The 12984-nt window shown below is 40.1% G+C and overlaps 1 protein-coding gene across 3 annotated transcripts in view; it reads right to left on the minus strand.

Moving 5' to 3' along the window:
* The window catches only part of CLCC1 (chloride channel CLIC like 1), a 75422-nt gene that overhangs the window by 44076 nt on the left and 18362 nt on the right, over nt 1-12984 (minus strand). For all 3 annotated transcript variants that reach the window (XM_089691279.1, XM_089691281.1, XM_089691280.1), the window contains exon 3: nt 5739-5849. In XM_089691279.1, the coding sequence (XP_089547405.1) occupies nt 5739-5849 (111 nt within the window). The remainder of the gene's footprint in view (nt 1-5738; nt 5850-12984) is intronic.

Here is a 12984-nt window from a genome sequence, read left to right on the forward strand (position 1 = left end):
CACTGGGGGAAACTGATTTGGTGTCACTGACATCCCCAGTGACACCAATACAGTGATCAATGCTAATAAAAAGCACTAACACTGTACTAATGGCACTGAGCAGAAAGGGGTTAACATGTGGGGAGATCAAAGGGTCAACTGTGTGATTCACTGTAAGCACACTGCTTTGTATGGCTCTGCTATGCAGAGCTATACAAAGCAGTGTGCAGGAGCTGACAGGGGAGAGATCTGTGCTGTTTATACACAGGTCTCTCCCATGTTGGATACTCGGTGATCACCGGGTGCCAGCAAGTAATCACTGGCCGGGCCCCGGTGATTGACAGCCGAGGCCGCGAATGACGGCACCGGTAGAGCGCAAGCGCGGCTCACGCTCCCCCCTACCCAGAAATGCAAAATCACCTATATATAAACGTGATTTTATGCATCCCTGCCACCCTGTAGCAGTATTTCTGCTATAGGGCACAGGGGAAGCAGTTAATTCTGAACACAGCTACATCCCCAGTTATAAGAGGGTGTGCACACTTATGCAACCACATTATTTTAGTTTGTTATCTTTACTTCCCCTCCAAAAGATTTCAGCTTGTTTTTCAATTGAGTTGTACAGTTTATAGGTCAAATTAAAGGTGGAAAACGTTCTGAAATGATTTATCTTTGTCTCATTTTTTTACATTACAGAAACCTGAAATTTTAACAGGAGTGTGTAGACTTTTTATATCCACTGTAAATCTGGACTTTGACTGGGCCATTCTAACACATAACTATGCCTTGACCTAAACCATTCCATTGTAGCTCTGGCTTTGTTTGTTTAGGGTCCTTGTCTTACTGAAAGGTGAACCTCCACCCCAGTCTCAAGTCTTTTGCAGACTAACAGGTTTTCTTCTAAGATTGCCCTGTATTAGGCTCCATTCATCTTCCCATCAACTCTGACCAGCTTCCCTGTCCCCGCTGAAGAAAAGCATCCCCACAACATGATGCTGCCACCACCATGTTTCACGTTGGGGATGATGTATTCAGGGTAATGTGCAGTGTTAGTTTTCCGCCACACATAGCGTTTTGCCTTTAGGCAAAAAAGTTCAATTTTGGTCTCATCTGACCAGAGCACCTTCTTCCACATGTTTGCTGTGTCCCCCAAATGGCTTCTCACAAACTGAAAATAAGACATCTTATGGCTTTTTTACGACCATGGCTTCTTTCTTGCCACTCTTCCATAAAGGCCAGATTTGTGGAGTGCACGACTAATGGTTGTCCTGTGGACAGATTAGCCCACCTGAGCTGTGGCTCTCTACAGCTCTTTCAGAATTGGCTTTCTTCTCTGATTAATGCTCTCCTTGCCCAGCCTCTCTGTTTAGGTGGATGGCCATGTCTTGGTCAATTTGCAGTTGTGCCATACCCTTTCCATTTTCGGATGAAGGATTGGACAGTGCTCCGTAAGACGTTCAAAGCTTGGGATAGGTTTTTTTTTTTATAATCTAACCCTGCTTTAAATGTATCCACAACTTTATCCCTGACCTGTCTAGTGTGTTCCTTGGCCTTCATAATGCTGTTTGTTCACTAATGTTCTCTAACAAACCTCTGAGGGCTTCACAGAACAGCTTTATTTATACGAAGAGTAAAATTACAAACAGGTAGACTCTATTTACTAATTAGGTGACTTTTGAAGGCAATTGGTTCCACTAGATTTTAGTTAGAGGTATCAGAGTAATAGGGGATAAATACAAAAGAATACAGATATTTATTTGTAAAACATTTTGAAAACCATTTATCATTTTCCTTCCACTTTACAATTATGTGCCACTTTGTGTTGGTCTATCACATAAAATCCCAATAAAATATATTTTCGTTTTTGGTTGTAACATGACAAAATGTGGAACATTTCAAGGGCACTGTACAGTATTTGCCTTTAGTAAATCAACCCCAATACTATATGTCATTCTTCTGGTAGATTATCCAAGTTTGACAGAGGTCACCATGACAAGCAGTGAGTGGAATCCTCTTGGGGACACAATCGGAGTCCAAACCCCATCCCATAAAAATGCTGCTATTGTGTAATTTCCCATTGCTTCCTGCTCTTATATAAATCAGGTATACATGAAGTGATGTAAAATATCCTCAGTGACGGCACACACAGCAACAATATCTCAAAATCTTCTCCACTATGCCAAAACCTTTTGTAATGGCTAGAGCTGGCCATGCATTGAACATACTTATAAAAACCCAAAGAAAGGAAACAAACAAATGCAGAGAGAAGCCAGCTTACAGTGACCAATCTGCAATGGTGGCTGCATTAGTTTTATTTTTTAAGCTTTTTCCTTCTGTTTTCACCTAATGATCTGGCCAGTAACACACCTCCTTTATTAGAGTGCCTTCACTCTAGATAAATGAGCACCTCTGGATAGCAGCATTGCCAGTCTGGGGGGTGGGGAGTGTTAGATGTACTAGCGGATTTAAATATACTAACATACTGAAGCCAAACTCCAGCTAATAGTTTTTAAACAGTTACAGCAGTTTTTGTTTCCTTTTAGGATAAATGTTTACATAAATAAACAAAAGCTGATGATTGTAAGCACCCCTGTCAGTGTAAATGGCTAGTCTCATACCTGTAAACTGGTACATCTGCAGAACAGATAGTTTTTTTTAAAAAACAGACTAGATCACCAGATGAAAATAGAAGAAATAAAGCATAAAAAGAAGAAAGCTAATGCAGTCATCACATATAATAACTGGTAACCTGGAATATAATAAATGTTTGCTTTTGGGCTTAATACTGCTTTAAAAGGTGAAAGAAGTCCTGGAACAAGGACTACAAGCTTACTGTATACAGCAAGAGCTCTTTCTCATATTCTTATTTTCTGCATTTTGCAATACAGCTGTATGCACCTCTACTGGATTGTTTTTCCATTGTATTATCTGCACCTCCCACTTATGCTATATCTTTTTTTCAGTGCCATAAGAGATAACAGTTTTAAAAGAACTAATAACCTAGCAATGGTGCATTTGTTCGTTGGATGGGATGAACATAGATGTGGTGAAACGAATAGGTGTCATGCACAGAGGTACCAAGTGGGGTCATGCAAGGACTCAGAAAAGCACTGTACTTCAATGTAAAGTAAACGTCAGGAATCCCAGCTGTGCACTCGCATGGCCTGATGTATCCCCGGATGTAGAAAGAAATGGAACTGGAGAAGTGTAGAAAAGCAACATGCAGGATTGTTCCCAGGGCTGTACGATCACTCTGATATGAGGTTTGCCTACTTCCTGGCAGAGGTGCACCAGAAAGAAAAAGGAAACAAAAAAAGGTACCTCTCTGCTTTGAGTAGGAATTTCCTAGAAAGGGAAGGTGGAAGTGGAAACTTTAAAAAGCAGCATTAGCAGAGTGGGAAAATACGGAGCTGTTACAGTCCCAATAGCAGGTTAGTTAGTGGTAATAAAGGGAGTAGTAGATATTGTATGTTAGCAATAAAAAAGCAGTTAGAAAAATAACACGTTTTCCTCTGTTTGGACACAACACTCCCTCTTCCCCCTATACAGCCAACTCACCATTTTTAGGAGAGCAAAAGGTTGGGAGATTAAATATGGCACAAAGAAGCAGAACGGCTGCTTGATAAATCTTGATCTGCGGGTCCAGTATGGCACCGTCATGTAACATTGTAACCAAATGAAATTCACCTAGCAGTGGCTACTGTGCACTGCTAGGTGAATCTACAAGATCTGGGGGTCTAGTATGACACTTGCAGCAGCTGTTGATTGATAGTCATGCAGAATAGTGAGAAACTCTTAAGGGTCTTCATCCAGCAGATGGAGGGAGACATCCTAAGGTCACTAATATAAATTGGACTCACTAGGTATATGTTGGGGTACAGCCACTAGGTAGAGCTGTGCCATCTTAATTTACATAATGCCCAGCCTCCCAGTAACACAGCATATACTGACAGAGCAGCTGTTACTCACATAAATGTTGTAAAAAAATATATTGCAATGAAGAATTTGCAAAATGATCATTAGTTCATAGAAATACAGTGAGGAACAGAAGTATTTGAACACCCTGCGATTTTGCAAGTTCTCCCACTTAGAAATCATGGAGGGGTCTGAAATTCACGTTGTAGGTGCATTCCCACTCTGAAAGACAGAATTTAAAAAAAAATTCAGGAAATCACATTGTATGATTTTTAAAGAATTTATTTGTCTTGCACTGCTGAACATAAGTATTTGAACAGAATCAGTGTTAATATTTGGTACATAAGCCTTTGTTTGCAATTATAGAGGTCAAACGTTTCCTGTAGTTCTTGACCAGGTGTGCACACACTGCAACAGAGATTTTGGCCCACTCCTCCACACAGATCTCCTCTAGATCTGTCAGGTTTCGGGGCTGTCGCTGAGCAACACGGAGTTTCTTCTCCCTCCAAAGATGTTCTATTGGATTTAGGTCTGGAAACTGGAGAAGCCACTCCTTGGAACCTTGATATGCTTCTTACGGAGCCACTCCTTGGTTATCCTGGCTGTGTGCTTCGGGTCGTTGTCATGTTGGAAGACCCAACCATGACCCATCTTCAATGCTCTGACTGAGGGAAGGAGGTTGTTGCTCAAAATCTCACAATAAATGGCCCCATTCATCCTCTCCTTAATACAGTGCAGTCGTCCTGTCCCCTTCGCAGAAAAGAACCCCCAAAGCATGATGTTACCACCCCCATGCTTCACAGTAGGGATGGTGTTCTTGGGATGCAACTCATCCTTTTTCCTCCAAACACGACGAGTGAAGTTTAGACCAAAAAGTTCTACTTTGGTCTCATCTGACCACATGACTTTCTCCCATGCCTCCTCTGGATCATCCAGATGGTCATTGGCAAACTTCAGACGGGCCTGGACATGTGATGACTTGAGCAGGGGAACCTTCCGTGCAATGCATGATTTGAAACTATGACAGCGTAGTGTTCTACCGACAGTGACCTTTGAAACTGTGGTCCCAGCTCTCTTCATGTTATTGACCAGCTCCTCCCTTGTAGTTCTGGGCTGATTCCTCACCTTTCTTATCATCAGTGATACCCCACGAGGTGAGATCTTGCATGGAGCCCCAGTCTCTGGGAGACTGACAGTCATCTTTAGCCTCTTCCATTTTCTAACAATTGCTCCAACAGTTGATCTATTTTCACCAAGCTGCTTGGCAATTGCCCCGTAGCCCTTTCCAGCCTTGTGGAGGTCCATAATTTTGTCTCTGGTGTCTTTTGACAGCTCTTTAGTCTTGCCCATGGTAGTAGTTGGCGTCTGACTGACTGTGGGGTGGACAAGTGTCTTTAAAGAGCTCAGACAGGTGCTACTAAGTTAGATTAATGAGTGGAGTAGAGGTGGACTTTTTAAAGCACAGTAACAGGTCTTTGACAGCCAGAATTCTTGCTGTTTCTTAAGTGTTCAAATACTTATGTTCAGCAGTGCAAGACAAATAAATTCTTTAAAAATCATACAATATGATTTCCTGAATGTTTTTTTTTAATTCTGTCTTTCAGAGTGGTAATGCACCTACAATGTTAATTTCAGACCCATCCATGATTTCTAAGTGGGAGAACTTACAAAATCGCAGGGTGTTCAAATACTTCTGTTGCTCACTGTAAAAGTTCCAACTTCCTTTTTTGAGGCTACTTATCTTTGTTTCCAGAGTCTTGTATTTACAACAAATTAAGTTCCAAGAAAATAAAATATGTAGCTAAAGTATCCACTAAATTTTGAGCATATAATTTAACCCTTACCTTTTGCTTCCAGTTATTAGTGTCTATTTCACAATCCATGTGATCTGACTGGCAAGTGACGTAAGATTGTTTATTAGACTCTTCATTCACAGCAGTCTTTCCTGTGTGGTACTAAAGAGAAAATGATCACAATAAGCAAAGCTCTACTGACAATGTTACCATGTTACTGACAATGGTACTGAAAGGTCGAACTTTACCCATAACAACCTGATAAAAATGTTATTTAGCAAGGAACACACATTCTACATTAATAATTATGCTACCAAAATGAGTATGTGCTGTAAATAGTCTCCAGCATTATTGCTGTTTCTTCTTTCTGGAGGCTTCCATTTTGCTAAAGCCCACGGACCCTGAGCAGCAAGTAAATCTTTAGGTTGTCAGCAGATCCGCCTCTACATATTCGGCACAATGCATAAAAATAAAGAGCAACTGAGCATGTGTAGAGCAAGGTGAGACAGTGTAGTACTGGATTTCATACAGTATAGGCACTTACTTTTTTTATGTTTTACATAGCTATACCTGAAAAAAAAAAAGCCAGTCTGAAGTCATCTAGCAGGACTGAATTCTCTGACTAAAGTTCCACTTTAACCACTTGAGCTCCGGAAGGTCCCCCCCACTTCATGACCAAGACTTTTTTTGTTATTTAGAACTGAGCTACTTTAGCTGGTAATTGCACCGTCATGTAACATTGTAACCAAATGAAATTTATGTTTTTGGTTTTTTTTACACAAATAGCACTTTCTTTTGGTGTTGGTATTTGATCACCAATGGGTTTTTTATTTTTTATTATATAAACAAAAATAGATAGAAATTTTTGAAAAAAACTATTTAATTAAAACAATATTTTCTACTTTCTGGTATAAAACATATCCAATAAAAAAAAAATCTAATTTCTTCATAAATTAAAAGGCCAAAATGTATTCTGCTGCATGTCTTTGTTTAAAAAAAAACAAAACAAAAAAAAAACAATAGGTATATATTGATTGGTTTCTGTGAAAGTTATAGCGTTCACAAACTACGTACGTTATATATACTGGAATTTTTAATTATGTACTTTTTTATACTTGTAATGGTGGTGATCAGCGACTTACAGTGGGACTGTGATAATGCAACGGGCAATCTGACACGAACATCACCATTGACACTAATACTGTGATCAGTGAAAAAACTGTCACTGTCACTGTGCTAATGACACTGGCTGGGAAAGGGTTAAGATCTAGGAGTGATCGAAGTGTAACTGCTTGCCTAACAATGTGTAATGTGTGCTGCTTTTTACCAAATATCTGTACAGAGTCCTGTGTGTTTGACAGCACAGGTCTCTGGACTGTGGTTGGACACAGCTGATTAGCAGGTCTCAGCCATGAATCATTGGCTGAAACCTGTTGAACAAATCCCGCTGTGTCCAATTACAGCGCGCCCTGAACCCAGAAGTAGGGCAGATGTTCAAGTATGTGATTGTACCTGTACGAGCGTCTCACCCACATTAAAATTACTCTCAATGTTCGCCAACCACCAACCTCTCCTAGGACAGCTAGGTGCTGGGATAGCAGTTGCAGGCTTAATCTGGAGCCATTTCCTTACCACCAGTGAGGGACAGGGAGTGTGGAGCAGCTGGCTATGGCTTCAGTTCCTTTTACCCACCCTCCACCCCTACAAAGAGGGAAACGCAGGTTTGAGAAAGGTAACAGAACAGATCCATCAGTGCCGCCTATTAGTGTCCATCAGTTCCGAAAAATGACCTATTTGCCAAATTTTACAATAGAGACTAAAAAAAGTCTATTTTTCAAAATCTTTTTTTCTTTTTTTGTTTGGCACCAGGCTTGAGCAAATCCTATTGCCCGATGCCCTGGGCATGCAGATTTAAAGAAAACTAGCTGCTATCTTTCTTAGCTGGCTCCTGGATTCAAAGCAAATTTGTCAATCCCTGTACTAGCAGATTTAACTACACTAACAATTTGAAGCCTTTTAGGACAAAAGTTTTATATAATAAATAAAATCTGATCATTGTAAACACCTCTGCTAGTGTTAAAGTGATTGTCTCATCTGCGTAATGATAAATTCTGCTAGAGAACTTGTTCTATTGAAAAGCAAACGTACTGGCTGGATTACCAAACGAATATAGAAGAAAGAAAGCATAAAAAGGAAAATTAATGCAGCCACCACATCTAAGAAATGGTAAGCTGCAATATAATAAACATTTGCTTTTGCGTTTAATACCACTTTAGGAAATAAGAAAAAGGAGAATAGTAGTGGTTCCATAGCTGTCAACAGGAAGAAATAACTTTGAATAAATCGTCAGCAGAGACTGATGGTACCACATAAATGAGTTTATACTACTATAGGCATGTTAGCGCTTTTCTATGACGAACAGGACTTCAAATTACATTAGCTGCACAGAAACGGCGGTCATGCCATCTGCAGAAGACTCCATTTCCTTTGTTAGCCCTGAGATTTCACATTTCCAAAAGAGATTCCTAACTTCAGAAAATAAGGCATCAGAGCTGTCTCATGGCTCATTCAAATTGCTACTACCCCCTTAGCATCTAACATGTAGATGAGGCAAGTGCAAGCAGAAACATTATTAATTGTGGTTCCTAAAACACTGGCAATTGAGACAGTTATAACTTGTACTACAAACAGCACTGTGTGAGATGTTCACAGGAGTATTTCACTTAGGCTAAGTTCACACTAGCTTTGTAAGCAGGCATTTTGCAGGTGTTTGATGGACGTTTTTAATGCTCTTAAAACACCTATAAAAATTCTATACATGGCAGCACACAGTGCTGTTCACTGTGTTAGCGTCACGTAAAAACTGACACCTCATGCCAAATCAAATCTTTTGTGGTGAGGTTTTAATGCTTGGAAAACGACTATCAAATAACTCAAAAAAGCACACAGGGCATTTGGGGAGCATTTGAGGAGCGTTAAAAACACTTCCCAAACCTCAAGTGTGATCAACCCCTTACTCTCTTTGATGCCCTATGTAAATAAACAGCCCCAAAGAACACATATTTGACATGAAGATGGAAACTACATCTGTCATCCACAACTACATAAAATCGCCATTACAGGACAAAACTAAATATAAATGGAAGTCAAATAAGTCCCCTACTCTTTAAATGTCACCTTTTTGCTTTTTTGATGCCGGCAACTGAAGAAATTGACACATTACAATTAAGAACAATCAATAATAAAAATCTAACTATGGACCAACAGAAGGTCCCATCAAACTTACAGAAGACACCAGTATAGTAATAAAACTAGCCAATAAAAGCGGAAACAACATTGTGATGGACATTTGTCAGTATAACATGTGTATGTCCATCTTGCAAAAGTACAGGAATTCCAGAAGATATTTAATAACAGCTTATCATTAGGCTCCCATCCTAAGAAAGATACTCCTGACCTGCTGTATATTTTGGATAGATTGATTGTCCCTGTGGGAGCGCTCCTGGTGACAGTAGATGTGGAGGTCCGCTATTCCAGCATCCCACATGATTGCAGCCTTCAGGAGGAAGCACCTTTCCTTTATGGGCAGAATGTAACTAACTGGCCATTAAACAAGTTTATTTTACTCTCTTGAGGCATATTTTACACTCTATTGTCCTTTTCTATTTGAGCTCCCACTTACTCCAAGTGCAGGGTGTTGCGATAGGTACATGTTGTGCCCCATCATACTCAAACCTGTACTTGGAAGGGGGGGTAGGACCTATTTGGTAGGGAGGACTTGTCTATGTTCCTATACTACATTTTAGCGTTGCACAGGTACATAGACGATGTTTTCATTATCTGGACAGGCTCTGTGGTAGATCTATGCATTTTTATACAGTTATGGAATGGCAATGACTATACCTTAAAGTTTACTTACACTTATAGCCATTGTCAAGTATGCTTTTTAGATATTAAAATTATGCTTTCAATGGATGCAACTTTGGAAACTACACTCTTTAGAAAAGAAACCTCTGGCAATACAATTATAAAGGTTTTGGCTGGTTTTGGCCATCCTTTTGGCTAACAGCTACACGTCTTGGTGATGTCCTAGGAGTTTTCCAGTCAGGCTTCAGGAGGTACATACATGGCCTACCCTACACCTATAGCAAGGGCATTATTCAATTTTGGTCAAAGTTGCACTTTTTATCTACATACACACTTTATCTGCATAGGCAGTTTTTTTTTCAGAAAGGTGAACTATGCATTTAAGCCAATGCAGCCATTATAAAAGTCCACAGTCTGTGTCTAGCCCTGTAAATGTTGAAAGGGACTTCTTGGAGTCTGAAAAATCGTTTTTACAACTTATAAATGTTTTTTAGTATTAGATGCTAAATAATTAAAAACTCAGTTGTGTATTTTTATTGTTTAAAATGCCTCTACTGATATCTGGGAAATCTGTACTGTGAGAATTTCTTAGGCTTCCACTGTTGGTGTCCTTCTTGAAATACTGACTGCCTGGCTGCTTCTCTCTTTCTGATTTTAGTCACCACCCCAACATGTATGTTAATCCCTAAAATCAATGTAGGCAGAAATCCCTATCTGCCTACTTATTCCAAGGCTGTGACTGGAAAGTTCAGCCTAACAGCCACAACCAGGCATCTAGCGCTTTCAGAACACAAAGGCAATATTGTCCCCCTCTACATTTCTTGTAGAAATGGTTTCTTTAAAGTAGAATTGATGGCCAAACTGTTTTTTTCTTCCAATTTGTAAAGACTAAGGAAGATCAATAACCCTTGACAGTTTTTTTTTTGCCATTTGAGTCCCATTGGAGAGATTACCCTTCACTTCCGGCCCTATAGCCACAACAGGAAGTGAGAGAAATCCCTGGTAGTAATCAGGGTCCCCTGACTACTGCCCCAACTGGAAGATGTCCTCTCTATTTCTTTTCTGATGACCACAGACAGAAATACAACTAGGCAGTTGTTCTAGTCCCTATAAATACTAAATTCATAAAATAAAAGCATTACAAACATTTGACACATGAAATCTTGCACCTCCTTACTACCAACACATAATTTCCAGAATGCAGGTGCATCTGGATACAGGATATTTGCTAGAGTACAACATCTGCTGCTGCCATGATATACAGTCAGGTCCATAAATATTGGGACATCGACACAATTCTAACATTTTTGGCTCTATACACCACCACAATGGATTTCAAATGAAATGAACAAGATGTGCTTTAACTGCAGACTGTCAGCTTTAATTTGAGGATATTTACATCCAAATCAGGTGAACGGTGTAGGAATTACAACAGTTTGCATATGTGCCTCCCACTTGTTAAGGGACCAAAAGTAATGGGACAATTGGCTTCTTAGCTGTTCCATGGCCAGGTGTGTGTTATTCCCTCATTATCCCAATTACAATGAGCAGATAAAAGGTCCAGAGTTAATTTGAAGTGTGCTATTTGCATTTGGAATCTGTTGCTGTCAACTCTCAAGATGAGATCCAAAGAGCTGTCACTATCAGTGAAGAAAGCCATCATTAGGCTGAAAAAACAAAACAAACCCATCAGGGAGATAGCAAAAACATTAGGCGTGGCCAAAACAACTGTTTGGAACATTCTTAAAAAAAAGGAACACACTGGTGAGCTCAGCAACACCAAAAGACCCGGGAGACCACGGGAAACAACTGTGGTGGATGACCGAAGAATTCTTTCCCTGGTGAAGAAAACACCCTTCACAACAGTTGGCCAGATCAAGAAGACTCTCCAGGAGGTAGGTGTATGTGTGTCAAAGTCACCAATCAAGAGAAGACTTCACCAGAGTGAATACAGAGGGTTCACCACAAGATGTAAACCATTGGTGAGCCTCAAAAACAGGAAGGCCAGATTAGAGTTTGTCAAATGACATCTAAAAAAGCCTTCACAGTTCTGGAACAACATCCTATGGACAGATGAGACCAAGATCAACTTGTGCCAGAGTGATGGGAAGAGAAGAGTATGGAGAAGGAAAGGAGCTGCTCATGATCCTAAGCATACCACCTCATCAGTGAAGCATGGTGGTGGTAGTGTCATGGCGTGGGCATGTATGGCTGCCAATGGAACTGGGTCTCTTGTATTTATTGATGATGTGACTGCTGACAAAAGCAGCAGGATGAATTCTGAAGTGTTTCGGGCAATATTATCTGCTCATATTCAGCCAAATGCTTCAGAACTCATTGGACGCCACTTCACAGTGCAGATGGACAATGACCCAAAGCATACTGCAAAAGCAACCAAAGAGTTTTTTAAGGGAAAGAAGTGGAATGTTATGCAATGGCCAAGTCAATCACCTGACCTGAATCCGCTTGAGCATGCATTTCACTTGCTAAAGACAAAACTGAAGGGAAAATGCCCCAAGAACAAGCAGGAACTGAAGACAGTTGCAGTAGAGGCCTGGCAAAGCATCACCAGGGATGAAACCCAGCGTCTGGTGATGTCATGTGTTCCAGACTTCAGGCTGTAATTGACTGCAAAGGATTTGCAACCAAGTATTAAAAAGTGAAAGTTTGATTTATGATTATTATTCTGTCCCATTACTTTTGGTCCCTTAACAAGTGGGAGGCACATATGCAAACTGTTGTAATTCCTACACTGTTCACCTGATTTGGATGTAAATACCCTCAAATTAAAGCTGACAGTCTGCAGTTAAAGCACATCTTGTTTGTTTCATTTCAAATCCATTGTGGTGGTGCATAGAGCCAAAAATGTTAGAATTATGTCAATGTCCCAATATTTATGGACCTGACTGTAGTTGCAAACTGGTTGGGACAAAGAATGAACTGACAGGCGGGGGGGTTCCATGGAATGGAGATGGGCTGTCCTTGAATTTTACCCCATTCTGTTCCTTTAAATAATTGTACAACACGTAGCAGGCTTTCATCTCATCACAAACATATCTATAATATACAGTTAGGTCCATAGATATTTGGCCACAATTTTATTTATTTATTTATATTATTTTTTTTTTTTAGGTATTTACCAAAACATTCAGGGGTGTGGAAATTTTTGAAAAAACTACTTGTCCAGGGACTAAATCGGTGTCCCAACCTACTTGTCCCTCATGGCAAACCAAAACCGTATTTAAATCAGAGGTGATTTTTGGAGTTTTAAAAACAAAAGGGGCTTTATGGAGACTTAAGTTTAATATTTTTAACATTGCGCTGTTTATCACCTCCTCCCCTCCCTGCCTGTCTCCAGGGACTAACAGGGGTGTGAGACACCTTGCAATGTACTGAGCACTCATTGGCTGTTCCTCAGGAAAGGGGCGTG

Source organism: Staurois parvus, unplaced genomic scaffold (genome assembly GCF_062004578.1).
Source record: "Staurois parvus isolate SC_StPar_1 unplaced genomic scaffold, SC_StPar_1.0 ptg000560l, whole genome shotgun sequence".
Classification (NCBI taxonomy): Eukaryota; Metazoa; Chordata; class Amphibia; order Anura; family Ranidae; genus Staurois; species Staurois parvus.